At 41.7% G+C, this 23309-nt stretch overlaps 1 protein-coding gene across 8 annotated transcripts in view; it reads left to right on the forward strand.

Moving 5' to 3' along the window:
• Positions 1-1699: 1699 nt before the first annotated feature.
• TCF12 (transcription factor 12) overlaps positions 1700-23309 on the forward strand; it is a 173860-nt gene continuing 152250 nt past the window's right edge. For 6 of the 8 annotated variants that reach the window (XM_037395902.1, XM_037395906.1, XM_037395905.1 and 3 more), the window contains exons 1-3: positions 1735-1868; positions 2994-3093; positions 3873-3945. In XM_037395902.1, coding sequence (XP_037251799.1) covers positions 3019-3093; positions 3873-3945 — 148 coding nt within the window. In that variant the 5' untranslated portion in view covers positions 1735-1868; positions 2994-3018. The other 2 variants (XM_037395904.1, XM_037395903.1) reach the window with 2 other exon arrangements.

The raw sequence follows: 23309 nt of genomic DNA on the forward strand, positions 1-23309 counted from the left end.
ACGACTATTTATACATCAAGGAGAAAAAGTACATATTTATGTCCCTCAGGGGCACAGGGAATGGAAGTCGTTGTGTTGATATTTTAATACAAATTGCTTCCTGCATTTCTAAGTGGCAAATACATGAATATTCATAGAATCACAAGGCCCAGGTGATCATCCAGTACACGGCACACATGGGAGAAAACCGAAGGAGAATGTTTTAAGGCTCCAAAACCTCCAGCGTGCCTTTGCCCGGGGGTGGTAAGTTTGTTATCACCCTCCCCTTCCTGCGGAAGGTGTCACAGGCTGGAGCTGGAGCTGGGGGTGGGAAGAGCGGAGCTGGAAGGGGCGGCGGGGGCCGGAGCGCGCCGTGCACCTGGCTGCGTGCCAGCCCAGGGGGGCGCCAGCAGCACCCCCGAGGGGCGCCCACCCCCGCCCCTACCCGCCCCGTGCGCTCCCGCACCGCGCTAACCGTCCGCAGCGCTTTAGCTCCTGCGGGGCTGAGGTCGCCTGTCCCGCCGTTTCCCCACTCCCCCCGCTCTGACGGACCGTGACGGGAGCCACCGGGGCTCCCGGCCCTTAGTGCCCCCGCGGAGCCGAGCGGGGCGGGCGGCGGCGCCCGGCGTTGGGTGAGCGCGGGGCCGGGCCCGGGCGGTGGCGCGGCGGTGCCACCGGGGGGCTCTGCAGGCCCGGGAGAGGCGCGGGCGGCTGCGCGCCGCCAGCGGGGGCCGCGCCCTGCCCCGCACCGCGCCTACCCTAATCCGCACCGCGCCTGCTTTGCCCCGCACTGCGCCTGTCTCGCACCGCTCCTGCCCTGCCCCGCACCTATACTGCCCCGCTCCGCATCGCGCCTGCTCCGCTCCACGACCTGCTCCGCACCTCTCCTGCCCTGCTCACACCAACGCTCACCCTGCCCTGCCCCGCTCCTGCTCCGCACCGCTCCTGCCCTGCCCCGCTCCGCACCTTGTCCCGCGCCCCGCCGCCTGCACACTGCAGCCACCTTCCCCGCAGGCCGGGCTGTTCGCGCTGACGGCGGGACGCGCCTGTCCCCGGGCGGGAGCGGGGGTGCCCGGCGGGGGCTGCTGGCCCCGGCATCGCCCCCTCCGGGGAGCCACACGCTCCCGCACCGCCGTGCGTGTTGCCGCGCTTTGACACGTTACGGGTTCAACCGCGTGTTTCAGGGGAAGCTGCTGCAGAGCGCTCAGAACTCGATGTGACTGACGCGCGGTGGTGTTTGCACAGCGGGGCTGTGTGCTTGTACTGACCCATTAAAAGTGCTCCGGCACATCGCCGGGCGTGCGTGTGCGGGGCGAGCGCGGGGATGCCTTCGGGGAACGTGCGCTGCTGCCGGCGGTTTGGAGGCGGGGGGCGGCGGGGAGGGGGCTGCTGCCGTGCGCCCGCGGCGCTGTCCCCGGGCGGGCCGGGGGGTCCCGCTGCTTCCCGAGCCGCCGCCACTCGCCCGCCGGGCTTCCGCGCGGCGCACCCGCCGCCATCCACTCGCCGCCTTCGCCCCCCCCCCCCTCCCCAGCCGGCTGGGGGGCGTCCCGGCGGAGCTCGGGGGTAAGGCGGGGGCCGGGCCGGCTCCGAGGGGTGGCCGCGGGGCCGCCGTCAGCGCGCCAGCGCCTCCCGCCCGCCCCCGGCCGGCAGCGACGCGGCGCGGCAAGGGTTAAGGCCGTGGCGGCGCTTGGCGCGGAGGGATACGGAGCCGGAGCCGTGAACGTGGTGCTGAGGCTCGGTAAGCAAAAAAATGTCTGCCTGAGGGAAACCCACAAGTTCCTTCCAGCGGGGGGGGGGGGAGCGCTCGGCTCGTCGCCTCCCACCCAGCCCGCGGCCCGTCCGCCGCCGCCGGCCCGGCCCTGGTCACCGGAGCGTCCGGGGGGCAGCAGGTAAGTGCGGGCGGCCGGGAGAAGTTGGCAGAGAGCGGCAGGGGAGGGCAGCGGCGACCGGGCGCCCGCGGGGGCAGAGGCGGTGGCGAGGGGCACGGCCGGGCGGGAGCGGGGCTGCCTGGGGGCCGCGGGGAGGCCGCGGTGGGGAAGGGAGGCGCCGAGAGGCGAGTGCCGAGGGGCGGCAGCCAGGGCCCGCCAGCCCGGGCGGCGGGGCGCTGTGTGCGGCGTGCCGGGGGCTCCGCTGGCGGCGGGGCGGGCCGCGGACCCCGGGAGGGCTGTGGCCCCCGGCCCCGGGCAGGAGCGGGTCCCCGCGGGCAGCGGCCGGGCCGCGCGGCTCCCGGCACTCATAAAGGATCGCGGCGGCCGCGGCCCCGGCGCGCCGGGCGGCTCCGAAACTTGGCGGGGAGCGGGGCTGCGGCAGCGCCCCCGCCGCTCCCCCGCCGGGCACAAGGGAAGGCGCGGGCCCCGCCGCCCCTCCTTCCCCGCGCGCCCCCCCACCCCCCCAACGCGCGCGCACGGCCCCCCGCCCCCCCCCCACCCCGCGCCTTCCCGTGCCGCCGCACGCGCCTTCCGCCCTCCGCCCGCCCGGCGGCGGCGCGCGCGCCCGGCGGCTCCGCGTCGCGTGTGCGCGTGCGGTGCGCGGGGGCGGCTCCCGGCCCCGCCGCGGTCCCGAGAGCGGAGCGGCGGTGGCGGAGGGCGGGGGCGCGGGCGGGAGCGAGCCGGCCGCCGGCTCCGGGCGGCGATGCCGGGGCAGAGATGGCCGCGCTGAGGCGCATCCCGCCCCGCTCGCCCGCCCCATTGTTGCGGAGCCCGTGAGTCACTTAATCTCCCGGTAATTCTCCGGGCTCGGCGCGGCTGCTCGCGGCGCTCCCGCCGGCCCGCGGGGGGGCGGACCTGGTTCCCGGTGGCGGCCCCGCTGCGGCGCGACCGTGCCCCGCTGGCGGTGGGGGAGCCTGGGATGCGGGGGCAGAGGGAGCCGGGGGAAACTTGAGGAGAGTTGGTTAGTGCGGGGGAGCCGCCGGCAGCGCCGGGCTGCGGGTACCGGCGGCCCCTCGGCGGGAGGGGCCGGTGTCGGGGGCCGGCTCCGCGGTGAAGCGCTGCCTGTGCCTCTCTCCCTGCGCCCAGGAGGTGATCGGAGGAGCGGAGGAAGATGAATTCCCAGCAGCAGAGGATGGCCGCGATAGGAACGGACAAGGAGCTGAGCGACTTGCTGGACTTCAGCGCGGTACGATATCCGCGGGGGCTCCCCGCTCCTGCCCGGTAACGCCACCGGAGCAGGGGCAGGCTGGCTCCGGCTCAGCCAAGTTGGACACCTGAACTTTGATGTAATGTCTAGACTTGCAGATTTAATACTGTAATACCAGCTGGGTCAATTGGTTTAACTGGTTAAAATCAGGCTGACCCAGTGATGGCATAATCTAATAATTAACGTTTGTTAAGCTGGCGTGTGGCACTGGTACGTTGGCTTTTTTTTGTTCTTTCTTTAAACAAACCAAAAGAAAGCTAAATGCCCGCAAATAACAGAGGTTGTTTATGGATAGTTTTGGCATAGAAAATTATAGGTGTTTTCTGTGTGATGCTTTGAACAGATTTCAGAAGGGTGCTTGATTTTTATAAACACAACAGAAAACTACTGGCCCCTCAAAAGTTGTCTTTATCCCAGTGACTTGAAACTCACAGATCAGCAAGGAACACATTTTAAGTTGCAAAATTTAAGATCTGTAACAATTTTAAATCGCCATCATAGTAGTAGGTCTCATTTTATTTTCTTTAAACTTGTTTGTGTTTATGTGGAGAAGAGATTTTTGTGGTGTAAGTCAATTGCAAGGAGTGCTTTAGCTTGTTGGTTTTATGGGTCTACATGCGCATCTTGCGTTATGTTTATTTTCTAGTGGAAAAATGAATGAAATAATTGTTTCCAATTAATATCTTTTAAAAGTTTATGTTAATTTAGCACAGAGTTTCAAAGCCAATTTAAACACTTTTTTTTCCCTCCTTTTGCAGATGTTTTCCCCACCTGTTAATAGTGGGAAAACCAGACCAACTACGCTAGGAAGCAGCCAGTTCAGTGGATCAGGTAGGGTGCATCCAAGATACATAAAGTTCATGTAACTAGATCTCAATGTTTTTAGCTTAGTCTTTGTGTGCTTCAAGTGTGGTAAATCCTTCACTTGTACATATTCTCATAAGACATTCAGATTAATTAGAGATGTGCTCTTTTGATCTGACTTTATAGTACTTTAACCATCCTTTTCCCCTGTATGCCTCAGACTACTCATACCAGTGCAGCGAGGTGTTAAGTATCCCTAGTCATACTGACATGCAAGGGGTCTGTTTATCTGTTATGTTAAAAGTTAATGGCTTCTTTGTTTTTGTTAGTTTGATAAAATCAAACCTACCGGTAAGTATTTCCTAGCCCCTGTATGAAAGGGGAGAACACTTAAGTGAAATGCCAAATAATGAAATACTCTTGACTCGAGGATATATTTCAAAATGCAGTTCTTAAGGAAAATGTAAGGCTAATACAATTTTCTAGTACTGGGTAGTTCTCAAGATCTCCACCAATAGAACTCTCTCATGCTGAAGCTTTATCAGTGCATCTGGAAAACAAGTAACTATTCACAAGTCTCATGTATTTTGTGGCTTCAGTATCTTTTCAATGAGGTCCACCTAATGGCTGTTTTGAGAGGCTTTTAGGCTAAGCCTGTGATAGGAAATAAGTGCATTTTTTTAACAGATACTTTGTATCATTCTTGTGAAGGGTGTATTTATTACTACTTACCAAAAGAGAAACGAAAGTAACTTTTAAACAATGTGTTTTGCTCTTTTTTTTAATGTATCCTTACTGCCTGTGAATACTGTGAAGTGATATTTTTGTTTTTATGAATACAACAAAGTGATGTTTGTGGTTTTAGTTAAGGTTAATGAGAATTTATTTTTAGAGTAGCAGTAGAGGGGTGAAGTAGTTGCTTGAAGTTGTGCAGTAACATCGCCTGTTCAGCTCTTACTGCCAGAGCTGTTACTTTGAGAATCCAAACAACACCTTGCATTTTAGTGATGCTTTAAAACTTGTTTTTAAAGGCATCTTAAAACTTCTAAATCATAATTTTGCAGACTATTCAGAGAGTTCAACTGTCTGCCACATTTAAATTAATGAAAATATGTAGCAGATGTTGCAATTGTCACATACCTGAAGAAGCTTTTAACTTTTTCTCTCCTAAAAATATGTAAGTGGTTTTGTTTTGCTCTTTGAAAGTGTGTCAGGTTTAAATAACTGGCAATAGTAACACAGCAAATTCATATACGGTGTAGTTAATAAGTTTTTTTTAAAAAAACCCAAATATTCAGGACTGTTGTTTCTCAAAAGCTTGCTTTAGAAGACATTCAGGCAGCCAAAACTTATTGTGGGGAGCACAACCTGAGCACCTTTGTCTCCCTTTCCCGTTGCTTTTCCTGAGAGAGTAGAATAACTTTCTGTTGAATAATAAAGCTTTCACTTTTACTTTAGCTCTCAGATCAGTCTTCGGTAGTGGGCCTTGCCCTATTTGTAGGTAATGTGTCCCCTTCTTTCCTTGGATGGCCCAGAAAAAGAGAGAATGCCAGAATACTTAGCTTTCTGGAAGAAACAGTGTTATTGACTCCTTGAATTTCTTCACCAGTATAGGGTATCATCACACAGATACCAATCATGAGCAATACACCGCAGCTGTCAAGCAAGCTGCAACCTCAAGTGAATTCCCCTTGGAAAACATAATGGTATATAGTTGTGGGCTTGAATTTAAAACATTTCTAGTTGTAGAGGTTTACTGGTTAGCGGGATTGTATGCCCTAATTCTTGTAACGTTATGACCTAAGTCTTGACCTAGGGAGATCACTCTGCAGGAGTGAGAGGCGCCAAACTTCGATACTAGTTGTGTTCTGAGTCAGTGTTAAGTATTGTAGAATGACTGTGTTAAGTTTGCTGACAAAGTACAGGCATTTAATTTCTAGCATTCTGATTTAATTGTGATCTTGCTTTAATTGCAAGTGTTCTGTAACTTTTGGGAGAAACAATGTTTGAAACTTTTTTTGGTTTTACTACTAGAGGCCACTTTTTAAAGAGAAACATGAAAGGAGGAGGTATTCGTTCCTTTGAGCTATCTAGTACTGTGAAGCACTGTATGCACAGGTTCCTAAAAAGTACTTTTAATTTTTTTTCTTTGAATATGGAGTGGTGCTGCCTCTTACAGAGACTTTCTATGATTTTGATGGCATGACAGATGTGAAGCTTCCTTCAGTATCTTTCCTGTTAAACTCAGGTTTTTTTCTTTTTCCGGTTTCCTTTTCTTAGTTGCAATAAGAATGTGTTTATTGTTTGTTATTATAGAGTCCCCACCTAGATGAAGCTTAACGGCCCCTGTTAAGTAGGTTTAAATCAATTGCCTGTCTGCATGGCTCTTAAGACTGTATATTTCTGGGAAATCTGATTTACAATAAAGGAATGGTCATGATGCGTTTTCCTTACCACCACCCAGGGCCCCGGTTTAAAAGGACAAATTAGTTGCTGTTCGAAGATGATTAAGTTCCGTTTGTTTTTCAGGTGTGGCTTTGCAAAGTGTTGGAAATACCAGGATGAATGTTATTAATTCTGGTGTAACGAGCTCTATCTGATACAATTTTGCAATATTTCTATTGATTGTGTTGTAAAAATATGTTTGTCATCAGATTGCGTAAAATAAATAAAACAGCTAATATGACCGATACCTGTAATTTGTAGGAAAATGCTGTCATGGATTAACATACAAATACTGTACTTTGATTAAAAGATAGCTCAAGTCTGGTGTTGGGGCAGGCTTGCTTTTTACAGGTCAGTCAGTTATGAATGAAAGCTGCAGATGAAATAAGTGAACTAATCTGATATATCGTAGTATCTTATGACAGTAAGTTGTGTAAGCTGCTGATAAAGTCAAATAACTTGGTCAGACTACTGGTGAAAATTAACATATTGGAAAAGTAACCTGATACATAAGTCAGTGAGTTAAGTCACAAAACATTCCCTGTCATACTTGCTGTAATTATCTCTTGTTTAAAACAGAACTTCCCATTCTTTTCCCCTCCAAAGCCCACTTGTGAAGATAAAGCCATTTCTGTCTTAGAAATTGTAGAAGGAGAAGGCAAAGGTCAGAGATACTACGTTCTATTGGGCTTCTTCATCAGGCTTCTTTGCAGATTATTCTTAAAATCAAAATTTTCTATGTTGCTGCTATGGGTAAGAGCAGTCTTTATGATTTACAGTGAAATTTTGCTTTGTTTGGCTTTTGTCAAAGCCACAAAATATGTGCCAATACAGACCTGGATGGTTACCGATTTTGCCCAATGCCCTTTATTTATTACAGTAACTCCATAAAAATCTAGTCATAATATTCAAATGCCTGCCATAGGCAACAATAGTGCAATTTTCCTATGGGTCCCGGTAGGTTTGATCTCAATTTCAATTTTTCCTGTGGTTGAAATTTTCTAATCTCAGGTGTGGTACCACAAAACAAACCCCTTTTTCCTTTTCTTATGCAAGGAACTTGTTAGAGGCTAAAGAAGAATATAACTGAGACAGTATCTTCCTAGGTGGCCTACTAGCTTCATTTTTTTGTAGCCTCCTCAAGGATGGCATTATGTACAAATGGCATTTTTTTTGCATGTGGCTGTGCACTTGCATATGGGATGTATCAGTTGAAAAGCTGAGGTAAGATAATGTGGACGTCTAACAGCAAACAAAGTGGTAAGAGTTTAAAGAGGTACAGTTAAAGAGCTAAGTTGTCAAAATATGACCTCTTACCTGTTTCTCCTGAAGCTTGTGAAAAACGAGTGCACGCATTGGTGTGTGGACAGCTTTGGGCACAAGTCTTGTGTGTACCCAGACATTCCTCATCCTAGCCCTACATGGAAAAAAAGCTCCTGAATCTGTCTGTTTGATCTCCATTTGTATTGCTTTGGTCCCTTTAATGCAAATGCAAGAGGCTGCCCTTTCCACTTCTTTCTGCTAATTTACTGAGTTTGTAAGGAATGGATTGGGATAGGCCACTAATTAGTGGCTTGATGCAAAGACCATTTAAGTCGATAGCCTGCCATTAACCTGGGTGTCCCTAAATTAGGGCCCCATGTCTTGAGACTGGACACAATGGCAGTTCTTTAGCAGGTCTGTTAAGTTACCAAACAGCATTAACAAAATTAGCAAAACATGACTCCATTACTGTTTGTCAGTCTTCTAAACTCTTATTTCCTTTTTAGTTTTGCATCAACAGTTCCTTGTACACCTTACCCCACCCCCCCAAAAAAACCCCAAAACCAAAACACAAAAACGCCAAAAAACCAACCCAAAACCAAACACAACAAACCAAAAACAAAACCACAAACCCCCCAAAACCAGCAACCAACCTGGGAGAGACACCTGGCTGGATAGTATTTTAAACAATGTGTTCATTAATCTACAGCAAGCGTTGAGAAAAGGCACTCTCAACTCTGACAGCCAAATCACAGCCTTGGCAAAAACTGCAGAAAGATGAGACTTTTTTGTTTATGTAAATCAGTGCTCCTAACCTTTCAAAATACTTTTTTTTTTTCATTTTCAGAACTGTGATTCCTAAGGAGAACCAGTTCCCTGATACCTTTCTATGTGTGTTTATGGTTGCGATGTGCCATTGAGGTGTAGGAAATTCCCAGTGCCTCCTCCCAATCTCTGTATTAAGGAGTCGGTGAGAGGTCTCATGTAGTCACATAGTCTAGTCCTACAATGTGTTAGGTCACGACAGACTCTTAAAAAATCAAATTAGAAAAAAAAATAGTTAAATGCCTTTATTTCTGGTTTTATCATCCAAAATGTGTTATGATCCTGTGTGGTTTTGTTTGCTGTTCAAAAGCAGATAAGCTTAGTGTGTGTTAAATGCCAGAAATCTAGGGTGGCGTGTTAACATAAACATTAGGTCATGCAGCTGTGTGGCTGCTTTATTATTTTTATTTTTAGTATCGGATTTTGTCCTCTAGCTCCATTAGAAGTGAATGAGCAGACCTGGTAACCTGGTATTTCCTCTTGGGCCTGAAGGGTGCTATATTCTGTCCTCTTCTGGGAAGGGTTGTGCTTGAAAGCAGAAAGGTGTCCGTAGCTGCTTTCCCCTCTAGTTGTTTGTAGGGGAGACCCATCAATTACCCTTCAAATGGGCCAGACGCAAGTGAGATGAATGTTTCGGTCTGGTTCTCTCACCTATTGCAGTTAGAAACCTAGAAAGGTGATGCAGTGCTGATAAATATGTGACTCTGCTGCTTGCCTGTTGGCAGCCTTCCTCTCACTCTTGCTGTCCCTTTTTCTCCTCCCCTTCCTTTGCCTTTGTAAAGGTAAATTATCAGACACATACTCCATGAACAGTCCTGAAAAGTACTGCATGTAAAAGGGCTAAGTAACTTCTTCCATATTCTTATTTAAGAAAGAGGAGGGAGGAAAAATTTTTGGATAAATGGAGGGAACTGATAACCCAACTTTAAAGCAGGTGGTCTCTTGCAAGGTGTTTGTGGTCACATGGATATTGAGGGTTTTTTGTGATTTAAAAAAAAAAACCAAACCAAAACCAAAATGGAACAGTAACAGTGTTCTGAATGTAGCTGTGTGACCAGGTAAGTAGGTGTTTGTCCACCATTTGTTGCCATTGGCCGTTCTTTTGAAATGGCCCTTATCACTTCAGGTGATGGTATAAACCTCATGTCACTTGGTCAGAAATCCCTTGCTGTCTTTCAAATAGCAAATTGTAGAATTTCTAGTCGTGTTTGTCCTGTCTTCTGGTTAGATATACACTTGAAGCTGTTAATAAGGGAAACTGTAACTTTTGCTGTAGTGACCTGTAGAAAGCATTCTTTCAAAAAGTTTATCTCTTACTTCCAGCAATCAGTTTTCCCTGGGTGAGAGCAGCGATGTGGTTGGTCATTGTGTTTACAAGCACAACATCTAACGTCCAATCCCTATATAAATGTTACTGTCTTGCAACTCAAGGAAGATCTTTGCAGTGTTATTTTTGGGCAGCTTCAGAATGTCCGGGGTCCCAGTAGTGCCTTGTCCTTTGCTGATGTAAAACTACCCAGGATGGGGCACCTCCCACCATCACCATCCACCCCAGCTAGCAGCTCTTTGATCTGCCAAATTTTGGTGATCCGCTGTAAGTGCTGAAGAGTATCCAGGTGCTTTGGAGAGTGGTCTTAATGGCATGTGGGAAGGAATATGATCTGAAGTTGTTGCTGTATATTTGGATTTACCCAGAGAGTAGTGTTGATGTAGATGTAAACACGAGGTCTGAAGGTTTGGGTGAAAAGGAGGAAGTATCCTGAAAAGAGACTGAGGAAAAATCGTGTCTCATCTGAGGAGTTCCTTTTCTTTAAAGAGAAGTATAAATGAGATTCTTGGGTATTTGTCTGTCCTCTAATGACAGCTGAACTTATACTCAGTCCCTTGATTACTGTAATACTTTTATTATGTCTGTAGCTTTTGGTAGGGTATGTGGGGTTTTGGTTTTATTTGTTTGTGGTCTTTGGCAAGGGAATTTCACGTTAAAAGCTTGTCATTCATACATATATAGCAAAGTTCACATACACCGCCCCTTCTTTCCAGCTGTCACACAAATGGAACTTAACCCCTTAGTCATTTTGCTATCGAGTTGGTATGACAGCTGTTTGTCTCAGATAATTCTACTTTATCCATAGTTGAGCCTATAGATACTCTTACATGCATTTCTGTTAATCTACTATATAGTCTACTATAAACTTGGTAAACTGCTTTATTTAAGTTGCTAAAGGTATAGTATACTACACTAATGTTGAAAATTGTGTGTATTGTGAACAGAAGGATGATTAAAACACTAATGTAATACTATATCACTTGGTAAGACTGGGGTTTGTGGAGACTATTTCTAAAATGGAAAGATGTTTATTAACTTTAGTAGTTTACTAGACCTCTTGAGCTGACTTATCTTGACTGTGGAGATGCAGTTCATTTTTTATATGTTTTTAATTTTTTTTTTTGGTATTCTAATGTCGGAGGATTACATTTTTGGGGAATAACACTGAGCATTTTTAGAAGCTTTATATAATTTCTTAAATTACCTATACAGCCAGATGCGATCTATGTTATATAATGTCTTCTATTTTAAATTTCCTTCAAAAGAAATACTATAGTTTATCAAATTTGAAAAGTCAGTTTCAGTAAATGAATTCATTGAATAAAGTATGTTCTCTAGAAAGCTTTTTTTAGAGGCATTGTCTAATGTGTCAGCACTCCTTGAGAAGTATATAGCAAAACTTGATTAGTTTCATATATTCTGCACTGAGGAAGTCACTAAATAGTAAATAAAGAAGTAAGAAGAGGCACTGTTTTCTTCTGTATGTGAATTATTTGATGGAGATTGTTATTGAATACTGATAAGTAGTTTTAAATTCAGTGTACACCTTAATCACTTTTTTGGTGTTTAAACACTGTAAGAAAAGGGGGAAAAGTATTATAAGGACAGTAAATGTATTTTTAAGATCTTCCTCCTCCCCCCCCCCTAATCAGTGCTGACCATTCCTTCAGTTTGTTGGGTGTTTTATTAATAGGAAAGTTTACAAGTCCCCCAGTTCTATTGTATACCTCAACCTGATGATTTGGAAGTACTTGTGGACTTTTTAAATACTAAACCCCATTATTTACTAGTGGTTGTAGGGGCACTTTTTTTTTTTCCTATTATGAGTCTGAGATGAGATAATGATAATTTTTTTAAGTGTCTTGAATGAGTGCCTTGTTTTTTTCGTTTGTAAAACAAAGCAATGTTTGTAAACAGAACATTCAAAACCATAAAGGACATACTTTTTTGGTGAAGATGTTAACTGAATACCAAGAATGATCAGAAAGAGCAGCTTCTGTTATATTTAATAATATCCCATTGTCTTCAGAGGATAATCAGGCTAAAATGTACCCAATCAATCTTTAGGACTTTGTTAGATTCCTCTTGTATGCTAGGGATGTGTGGGTTTGTGGGTGGTTTTTTTGTGTTTGTTTGGCTTTTGTGTGTGTTGTTGTTGTGTGTGGGTTTTTTTGTTTTTAAGAAGGAGATGAAATTGCTTTAAATAAACTTCATGTTCTTACTGATGTAATTTAGAGAAATCTCGCTTGATCACAACAGAATAATTGTTGTTGGTGTTTTAAGGAATACTTCGAAATGGGAGGTGGAAGAAGAAGAGACTTGATAAAAAGGGTTTACTTTACAGCCCTGGTGGTAGGGTAATGCTCTCTAGGAATGCTAGTAAAACTTTAGCATAAAACTGGGTAAGGTTTGTCTTGTATACTTCTGTATTAGTTTAGTGCTATGGAAAACTTAAAAAACTGCTCATACAATACAATTGCGTTTAAAAAAGAAGATAAAAAGTGTACATTTCTGGTATTACACACAATTTCTCTTTATTGGTATGTGGAAAATAGGTAGACCTTTTTACATACAGTTGACAGTTTTGAGTTATTTTTTCTGAAGTAAATCTTGTTTATTGCAGTGGACCTGATTTCTTGCTCCTGATCTTCTGCAGAGATTGCCTATACTGTGGTTTGTCGTTTGTTTGGTTTTTTTTTTGTAAGCATGTGAGATACTTATATTACGCTTTTCAAGTCTGCTTTTTTTGGTATTGCAGACTTCCCCCCCCCCCCCCCCCCCCCCCCCCCAGCTGTCCTGCAGAAATGGTGGTATTTCTGTGTCTTCATCGGGTTGTTAGTTACGTGGAGTTCTAGTGATAGGTTGAACCACTTGCTTTTGCTGTTCTACTTTCTCTTGTCTGAACAAAAATGCAGGAAACATTTTGTTTGTGCCTTGTCTCTGGAAGAGCTCTTTGTGCTGCTGAAGACGAAGCAATGGTAACATGGAGAAACTTAAGTTAGGCTGGGTTGGAGCTTTATATAGCAGTGTATTCTGAGACTTGATTTGTGAAAATTACTTTTTAGACTGTGTATTTCCCCCCTCTTTTTTAAATGTAAAGATGAGTAGGCAGAACTAATTGTTGAAAAAAACACACCCAGTAAAACAAAATAAAAATTTGGTCATTTCTAGTTGAGTACCTTTTGGGGTAAAATAACAATCAGTATCAGATTGTGCATCTTAAATGAACTGTGCGTGTGTGTTAAATGAAATTGAGCTTAAACCAACGTTTGCCCTTAATTCAATATAAGCAAGAACTTGATCTGTAGTAATACCTGGTATCTTTTTTTATTCTGTTTAGAGTAGGACCAAAATGTATTGCTAATTTTAATATGTATATTATTGCCTTTGGAGAGTGAATTGATTTATAATTCTCCTGTCTTCTTCCAGGTTCAGGTTTTACAGACAAAATCTGTAGTGTATTGAGTGGTTCCAAGCCTTGCATAAAATAAAACCTGAATGCACATGGTTGAATTTTGTGTGTACAATCTGAATCTTTAACAACTATCTAAAAGAAAAAAAATCTGTGTTTTTTAGTTGGAGGCAATAATAAGAGAATCAGAAGATTTAGTGAAACATGAAACTTGCTGAGTGTGATTCATACCCATTTGCATATAATGTGTGAGAAAAATATTAAAAGTTTAATTTAAAACAACATCACTTTGCAAGCTTGATTTCTCTAGTTCTGTTGGAAAATGTGTTTAAAGCATAAAAGATGTAGATAAATCCCTGATAAAGTCACTGAATTTTGCACTTTGCATGCTGCAGGGATGTCTGGTAACCAAGTGTCTTGAATATTCTACTGTGTTGCATGAGTGTTAGTAGGATGCTGTGTAAGTAAATGTACTTCAGAAAATCCTAAAGTATTTTTAGTCTTCTGTAGGAAAATGGAAGTCACTGTTTATGTTTTTATTTTTATTTGAATGTAAGATACTATTGTCTTGGTGTTATCCCAAGAGCTATTGTGGCTACTCTGTGAAATGATTAAACCAGACAGCTTTGCTTGTAGGACAAACGTTTTTTATATTGTGATGTTTTGATGGTTTTCAATGCGACACCTATCCCGTTCCAGTTTCTTTATGCAGCAACTTCGTGAGTCATAATCCTTGCAAAAGAACACAGCTTAAAATAATCACCAATTGTTTCTTTGCAATTCTGTTCACTGCCCACTGCAAATAAACAAGAGCAGAAATGACAATATCATTTAATCCTTTAATGTTTGCTTTTGACGTGCAAAACATTCTCTTGTAATAGAGAAGTAATCCATAAGGAGGGTAGCTGCTCTTTCATCTTCCCGAATGCTAAATGAAGCCAAGGCTTTTATGAAGAGATGGTGATTTAATGAAGATGACCGAGTTTTGGAGTAATGAAAAGCTTTTGTATGTTTCTAAACATGATGCGTGGTGCTTACTATCGCAGAGTTCAAATAGCTGTATTTTGTAGTATGTCTTTGCCAGATTAGTGCTTGTGATGCTTTGATACAAGGTGATTGAATGGGTATGGCAAATCAAAATTTTTTTCTTGTAGTTTGGTTTGAGTTATTTTAGTTGATATAAAAGAAATGCACATCTCTGCCACTTTATGTGTATAAATGCATGTAATGTCTGACGTGTATTCTCTGCTCTATGTAATGCTTTTATTTTGGTAACCTTGAAAATATCTCTGATATCATATTCCCTTGCCAGACAACAGTAATAAGCACACAAAAAACTGGAGCATGAACTTTGTCAATATTACTTGTGACAGAAACATCTGAACTAGATATTTTTCTTGCAAGTGCTTTTAAGATGCTGAATTTAAAAAGCTCAACTGAAAAAAAAAAAAACCCCAAACCAACCAAAAAAACCCAACCCCAAACAAACTAAAAAAAACCCCAAAACATACAAAAACCCCAAACCCCATGAAAAACCCCAAACAAACCCAAACCCCACCTTTTTTCAGTTTCAGTTGTTCATCTCGTTAGTTTATTTGGAATATTTTTTTAATGATCTGTAATATTACTACTTGCAAAGCAAGCTAGATAATGCCTGATACTTCAAAAGGAAGCAAAGGGAGGCTTTAAAGGATGGAAGACCATATCCCCTCCAAACTCTCTCTCCCAAAAGTCATTCAGGCCTCATGACTCTGTGAAAGGGCCTTTTATTTTTCCCTGTTTGTCAGCCAACCTCTTTAAAGTGGGAAGTAGTCAAGTTCTGTGGAAGTTAATCTAATCTTTTATTCCACCAAGATTTTAAAGGAGGTTGCGATTCTTTGCAAAGTTTCTGCTTCTATGTTAGTCGTCAGTATATGAGTGCTGTACAGTACACCCAGAAGTAATCTTAAAGGTTGCTTAACTATTTTAGGGTTGCCAGGAACGTAAAGAATGCAACCACGTTGTTACTTTTCTCATTGTGTTACAGGAAAGATATATCGGACCCTCTGGGGTGAATGAACTTAAGTGAGCAACAACAGGCTGTTTTTTGTTTATTTTTTCAAAGCTGTCATGTAATAAAAGTGCAGAAATGGATATGTAACTAACTACAATTTCTTCCTTGTCCTTTTTAATGGCTTGAATTACTGGCTGATCCCTATGTAGTAGTATACAAACTCTTACAAGTTTAAGAGTGATATGTGTGGCATGGATGCTTGAAACTGTGAGGTGAATAAATTTCAAGTCATGTCAAGGCTGTGCATTTGTGAATACATTTCTGGGTAGAAGGTGAAGCATTATAAAAGATTACTGCTCCACCCACACCCACCCCCTGCCCCGAGTGAATGCAGTAAAACCAGAGTTTATATTTGTGCATGTTCTTTATACTCTTTAAACCCCCTTTGTTTTCAGGATACTTGTTGAGTACTGAATGACAGTTACAATCATCTACTTATTTACTATGTACCAACGTTTCTTTTTTTTCCTTTTCCCCCATCGTGTTAGGGGAACTTGGGATCAGAGAAGAGGTAAATACCTGCATATGGGAGATGCTGTGTAATGCAGTTTATATTCTGTGCTAATGGTTGTATTCCTTTTGATCTTTGAATAGTCTGTATATGTTTTTTAAAGTGAATGGCATTTCTTCTCCTAGATGCAGCTGTTTATTGGTAGGTAATCTAAGTACCCTGTGAACTATTAGCAAAAAAATCTGTTTTGTACCTTATATTTCTGCAACTGAAAACTGATAGCTGTGTGTGTATATCTATATCTCTCTCTATATGACAATGCGACTTGTGCTGCAGTGAGGCATCAGTCAGAGTTTGGCCATCTCATGTATGTGTCATAGGTTGTCTCCGAATTGGATACTGGAGAACATGCTGTTGCCATAGCAATGAAAGTCCTTTTGAAGGCAGGATTCTTGGCAGAGCTGTTGCATCTCCTGAAGTGCTGGGTGCATTGATCTGAAAGTACCTCGTCAGTATTAGCACGTAGCTTTAGTTAAAAGAGCGGGAAGTATAGATTTCTTTAAAATAGATCATTTTCTTTTTTTTCCCCCCACAGCTAATTGTTAGTTGAACCCCCTGTTTGTAAAGCTACATATGGCTTTTTAAAATTTTACCCTGTGAACAGTTCTCATATAACATACTTGGCCTGAATGCACGTATAGATTGAGCTGTAGTAACAGCGAGCTACTGTTCATTGTGAAAGTATTATTGTATGGCTTTCACGGTTTCCTACAGTACTTGTCCCTTTCAGTGCTTGGAAAATGTATTTTTAGAGAGTTTCCTCCATGATTTTGGTTACTGCAAAACATGATGTTTTCTTTTTTTTCTAAGTAAAATGGTTGCCGTGCTCCCATATTTGATCCCATAAATGATTTCTATTACAGAGCCCTAAATGTGACAGTAATGGGCGACAATCGCTTTTGGAGACCTATAGTCCCATATTTTATTTTTTTTTTTAAATACCTTATGTAGGATCATTTTTTTTTTTTAGCAAACACTGCTAGATCTTTGTGTATAAATATTTCATCCTCAGAGTGTGGTTTTGCTACCAAATTAAGAAAAGGCTGTGAATTTCTTGTGTCCCATCAGATTGATACTTTTTGACAAGTGAGGTTTTGTTCCCCAAGATAAAGTGTAAGCGTTCAGAGACCATTTGTATAGCGCTGATACTCTAGGCAGCAGTAACACCCATTTCTACATGTGCTGTGAGGATGGAGTTGATTGTCTCCTGTCTTACGAAAGTTTTAACTTTTCATTTCTATTCCTCATTTTAAAAATAGTTTGATCGTTTTACATAAGGAAAAAATTAATGTGATTACCACTCTGCAGCATATTCTTTCATGTGGACTGGGATTTCCATGTTTAAGTGTTCCTTTAAGGTTTTCATTTTTAAAATTTAAAATTCATGTTAAAAATTTAACATTTTAAGTGTTACTGAAAAAGCCTCTAGAAAAGAATTTTGAAGTTACCTGTATAGCTTGCTCCAGCCTTTGCAGCTTTTTATGTAACATAGTCTTTAGCTTTATCGCTTTCTCTAATATAGTAGGTAGAGATGAGACTTAAACGAACCCTTAATTCTTTTTTTTTTTTTTCTCCTTCCAAGTGAAATTAAGGAAAAATGAAAGAAAGTAATACTTAAAAAGAACTTTCTGCCTGCTGTGGCAGATGTGTGCGTGTGCGATACTAGCGATCTTTAGTTTGGGTTTTGTTTTTCAATCCCTGCCTGCTTTTGCCCCTTCGTTAGAGTAGGAAAGACACATAGCTTCAGGTTGCCTTGGCCTTGGGAAGCATTACTGAGCTGCTGCTCTAAGCAGTTCAGACAGGACTTGGTACTGAGAGTTTCTACGTTTTTGTTCTAACCTGGATAGACAAGTTGTGGTGTAAGTGACCTTGGTGTGGTGACCAGATCCTGTACCAAGGAGAGGTCAGCATTGATAACACTGAGAGCGTGAACCAAAGGAATTAGACTCCGCAAGGTGGCTGCTTGTTGTTGTTTTCCCTTTTTAAGCAAATTTAATGCTGTATCAGCGGACATGTGTACTGAAGCTCTCTAGCTATCCTTGGGAATGAAAACAACAGCAATAACTCAAGCTTCCTCTAACTTTTGCTGGTCTTGAGTCACACATTTGGGGAAAAAAGGTCTTTCACGGCTCCAACAAAAGTTCCATTTATGTGTCCTTTTAGCCTTCGAGTCAATTAATCCAGATTGAGTAGGCACTGTTTTTGGGATTGTGGCAGTTCAATTGAAATACATTGAGATAAGCTCATTGTGTTCAGAATATCTAAGTATGTATTAGTACTGGCCTGATTTCATCAGGCTTAGCAAAGATAGTGTTTAAAATGAGTTTAGTACAAGAAGTTAGGTATTTTATCTTTTGAAATTCTAGTTCTGAATGAATTTTATACTTGGATGACTGATTTTAAAATTAAATGAGCAGCTCATGTAATTCATGTTAACAAGCTTCCGTGTTGAGATATGAAATACTTTTCAATATCCTCTGGTTTTGTTTTCATTTATGCTACTGTTTTATCAGATCTGTTAAATTATAGGGATATGGAATACTGAATTATGAACAAAGTAAAAAATTATCAGTAAGTGGATTTTTTTTTGTTTTATTGACTTTTTTCATTGAAATTCATACCTAAAAAATTACTAGGAATAGCAAATTCCTAGGAGATACTATTACTCACTTAATACTTAGTGCAGTTATTTTTGTAATTTAAATGAGGTAAAGCAGGCATTAACGTCTCCATCAAAAACTTTTGCCAAGATTGTATTGCATCATAAAGGAGAGAAGATAATCTTGAGTTTTAAAGGACATAGCAAAGAGGCAGTTTCTGTTCATACCTTGCTGCACACTTCCTATGTCCCTTTGAAGAGCTGCCTTTTTTCTTTTCTATTTTCCTGTTTCCTCAGCTGTAAAATGTGGGCTAGTGTTCATGTTGTAGATGAGACAGTGTTTTCTGACTTCCTCAGTTCAGGGAAATGGTGGACTTGGAATGGGTTAACAGGAATAACCTAAGCAGAATTAAATTAGGTTGCACGTATTTTCAGTGTTAATATCTACTCCCTCCTTTTGTATATAATTTCTATGTCTCTGTTTAATTCAATCTTTGACTTAGGTTGATAGTGTTTGATTTTTTCAATTCAGTTCTTAATATCTACTGTACAGCTTTTAAAATGTACCTTCTGTTTTTTTTTAAATATGGAAATGCAAATTTCAGTCTAGGACTCATAGCAATCTACAAACTGTTTCAGCATACCTTCACAGATTACATATGCCTCTCACTTCTGTAAATTTTATTTGAATCTAATCCAAACAAGAAAGTGCAGATAAATAATTTGCCTGAATTTCTTCAAGGAAGAAAATTACTAGTCTAAAAAGGCTTCCTGATAAGTAAACAGAAAACAGCCCTGTCCATAGCTATCCTTTGTATTTAATGGATTAAATTCACTTTGACAGCTGGATATATGTACCAGTGTCTAGCCTATGGCCATGATCTAATAATCATGGATATGGTAACAAGTCGTCGAAAAAGATTCAGTAATCAAGTGGTTTTTTTGACAAAACCTACTCTGACTGAAACAAGAAACAAGGCTGTGTTAAATGTGACTGCATTTGCTACTGTGCCTGTATTCTGAATACTTAATAAATACCCTTTGGTATGTCGTAGACAGAACCTATGCTTTAACAGAGATGGAAAAGGTAATTGTGCTGCAACAGCATGTGTTTAAAAGTTATGAAACAAATTTGATCTAACCTAATGATCATGAAGAACTTGGTTTCAATACATTAATTTCTCCTTCCCCTGCAGTGCTTTTCAACTTGTTTTCTTCTGTCATAAAAATAGTTGTATACCATTAAATAGGGCCTTTTGTGAAACACACAATTCTTGTATCATAATTCTGGTATGCAAGGGGAAGTTTAAGAAGTGCTGGTGAGTAAATACATGTCAAAGGGGAAGACTTCAAGCACTACAGATTATTTTGAAAACAAATGCTTTACATACTAACAGTGTGCTTTGGTCTCAGTTACCTTTGACTAGTAAAAACCTATGTTGTATCTAAATGTCCTTTAAGAGAAAAATGATGCCTTGGCTCTCCAGCAATTCTTTGTAATGAAAATTGAACTAGTGTATTCTGCCAAACTAGCACATTATGACTGTGGTTTTGTATTTGGTTCTAGCTGTTGGGAAACAAAGCTGCTTTACGTTCCATAAACCTCAGTAAAATCAACCAGGTTTGGACAAAAACAAGTGTTCCAAAACTTGTAACTTCGTTTCCTCTTACTTTAAATAGAATTTCTGATATAGCTGGCAGGATCAATGTTTTAGAAAACACTGAAGGGGGAGAGAGTGCAAACCAATTTAAGGAATTAAACGTTGCTTTAAGGCGGCGAATGTTCACCCCAATTTATGGGTTACATTTCAGCAACTTCTGAATGGGATACTTGTTGTGAGTCTCCCCCTCCCCCCCCCCCCCCCCCCCAAATTATCTACAAGTGATTTGAGGTACCTCTTCTTAAGCTTCACAGCAGCTTTTAAGAGAAGTAGGATGTTTGCACTGAAGCTAGTATTTGGGGAGACCCAGAAAGCTGGGGAAATCAGGTACAAATGTCTTCCAGGGGAGCTCAGGTTGATCCTGTTGAAACTGTTACTGTGAGAAGTTAATTTGCTTTTTCCATGTATCTAATGTGCAAGAAACTTTAGGGATTCTTACCAGTTGGTGTTGTTTATGTGCAAGGCATATGTTTGATCCTTGTTTTGTTATTGTAGATAGATGCCTTCTCCGACTTGTTCTTGAAGACTATTTGTCTGAGTTAAGTGGTAATGAAACAGAATATGAAAGCAACTTTCATATTTATTTTGGCAGGATCGTGTTATACAAAAACTCAGAACAAAGCTTAAGAGCATCAACATTTATAAAGACTAGTGTTCAACTTTGAAGCTGGGAAATAAAAAACCTATACTACTCTGCCCTTGGCATTCTTCATGCAGATGGCCACGTCCACTACCAGTGCTCTGTTACTGGTTTTGGTAGCTAGGGGTGTCTTTGTCCTGGCCTTGAGGTGGAATACATCTCAATTTCTGAAATGATTTTTTTTTGTGTGTGAACTTAGTTCTCAATTCCAAGAAAAAATAAAAGATGAGCTATTAAAGAATATTTTCTTTTTTTTGTAACAGTTTGTTAGTGGTGCTGCTTCTAGTAGTAACTATTAATGTCACAATTAAAACTTTCTTAATAGTATTGCCATTGGGTAGCAAGACAACCAGTAAAGCTAACTTCTTTTGCACAGGGTAGATTTGAATTTGGATGTTCAGCTGATTTGTAACAATTTTTTAAAATTATTTGGTCATTTGCATTGTCCTAGGCTTGACTTAATCTGTGTCATTAATATAGTTAACTGTTTCTAGATGCATGTGATTCTTCCAGGTGTTTGTATAATGTGAACCAAATGAATGCTGTGTTTGGTGTTGTGTTTTTTACTTTCAGTTAATCTTTCTAAAATGTCTTGGTGGGCAAAATGCTAAGGAACAATTCTGTAACTTTCTTTTTTATTTCTGTTCCTGGTGCTGTGATATTTTTGATACAGTGGTGTCCTGCAGAAGTGGTTTTTGTGTGTGTGTATACAACAAAAGAGTACGTGATATGTGAAGTAGTTTTAAGAATAGCGGCTGTGTTCTGAAATATATTTTGATTCACTTTGTGTGTTCTTCCAGAATGCCTCAAATGAAGATTGCCATAATCATCTTTGAGCAGTTTCAAATCCTTTTTAAAAAATCACTTTTCTTTCAAGTTTCTTTTTAAATGTATATTTCTGGAGATGTACAACTGAAAATATAATTGGGAGGCACAGTAGTGTCTGCAGTCACCCCTGAACCAGTGACAGATCTAGTGTTTTGAGACTTTGCATTCTCATGGGGCTAGGAATAGACTTAAATATATTTTCAGCCTGCTTTTTCCTATGAACCCTCATGACTGACTTTAAATGCAGACAGATTAAAAAAAAAATAATTGTTTCCAGCCCTTTCGGAAATTATATTTGAAATACACACACAACATGTAGATCTAATTGGCATGCATCCAGATTTATACTGTTAAGAAGAAATAATAATATCATTATCAGGAAGTTTGTTAAACTTCTTCAGATAAAATTTAACAAGATGGGGAATGACTTCATTTCTCAGAAGTCTGATTTTTTTTTTTTTTTTTTTTTTAAATCCTGGGCACCTTTTGGTATCTGTCGTGTGAGGACTGTGCCTTTTTTGTTTTCCTTTTTTTTTTTTTTTAAAAAAAAAAGCTTACAATGTAAAGAATGCTTACACTTGTGAAAAACCATGTTGTGTTCTGTAACAGTAGTAGTAAGGAACAAACTGGAAGTGGAAAAGGACTAAGGGTATCTGGTGTCCTGCTTCTGTCAGCACTGAAATACCAGCTGCCTTTCCCCCCTGATCCTGCTCTATCATGGTATGCAAATGGACTGAGGCTGTGATGCAGGTTGCCAGAATCTCTAATTCTGGTATAATCTCATTTCTCATGGAAAGGAATCTGTCTTTTTCCTTTATCTAAAATATTTTTAGTCTCTTTGTGTTTTGATTTTTATCTCTAAACACCTGTGGAGTTTCAGTAAGCATTTGATAATTCAGTGAAATCTGTTAATTTTTGTCAGCTTTGTCACTTTTTGAAGTTCTGCCCAGTAATCTAGTGTTAGTATTCTGTTTCTACATACATTTATTCCAATTTATCACAGCTTCTTAGAAGACCTTATCTTTCTTAATAATCTTGGAACCTTGGTTTTTTCTTCCTGGTCACTTCTACTTTGGTGGTCGTCTGCCATTATTCTTAAGCACCTTTTTGCATTCTGTATTTTTGAACATTTTTTTCCTGACAGTAAATGAATTGATAGAATATGTCCAGTTAGTATTTCCTTTGTTTGTTCTCTTGTAATTTAGATTAATTTACATCTTTTGCTGAACTGAGATATGTGTAACTGTAGACCAGCGAATATATCGGTGATATTACCTGTATGGTTAAAAGTCAAGCACATATTTATGTGCCTGGTTTAGTTGGGGGGGTTCATTTGAATCATGTATAGACTGCAAAAGAGGTATTGATGTTGTAGAGCTCTTACAAGACTTAAGGATTTTGTACCTAATATAACACACTTCAAGCAGTGGCATTACCTTTGTAGGACAGGATATACTGTTGGAATTTGGTTTAGGGTCTGGATTAATAATGCCATACTATGTCTGTATTGAAGCCATTTGCATGCCGGCAGTTTCTACTCTTCTCGTTACATATTTCGTATCTAAATCCACATGGTCTCAACTGTTTTCGGGGCTATTGCTGTGTATCCTCATTATCTCTGTGCTGGAGCTTTTTCCTTTGAGGGAAGGTAACCGTGTGGATTTCTGTAAAGGGTGTCAGCGAACAGAAGGTATTGGCATAATGGCTCCACTTGTGCAAATAATGTTCTGTTGCTGTCCCACAGTGAACAAGCCTTCGCCTAAGTGGCCTGTCTGGTTTTCTTCCTGCCTGTGACTGATAGGAGTCAGGCTGGCTGGAAGCCAC

The sequence above is a fragment of the Falco rusticolus genome, chromosome 7 (assembly GCF_015220075.1).
Source record: "Falco rusticolus isolate bFalRus1 chromosome 7, bFalRus1.pri, whole genome shotgun sequence".
Taxonomy (NCBI): Eukaryota; Metazoa; Chordata; class Aves; order Falconiformes; family Falconidae; genus Falco; species Falco rusticolus.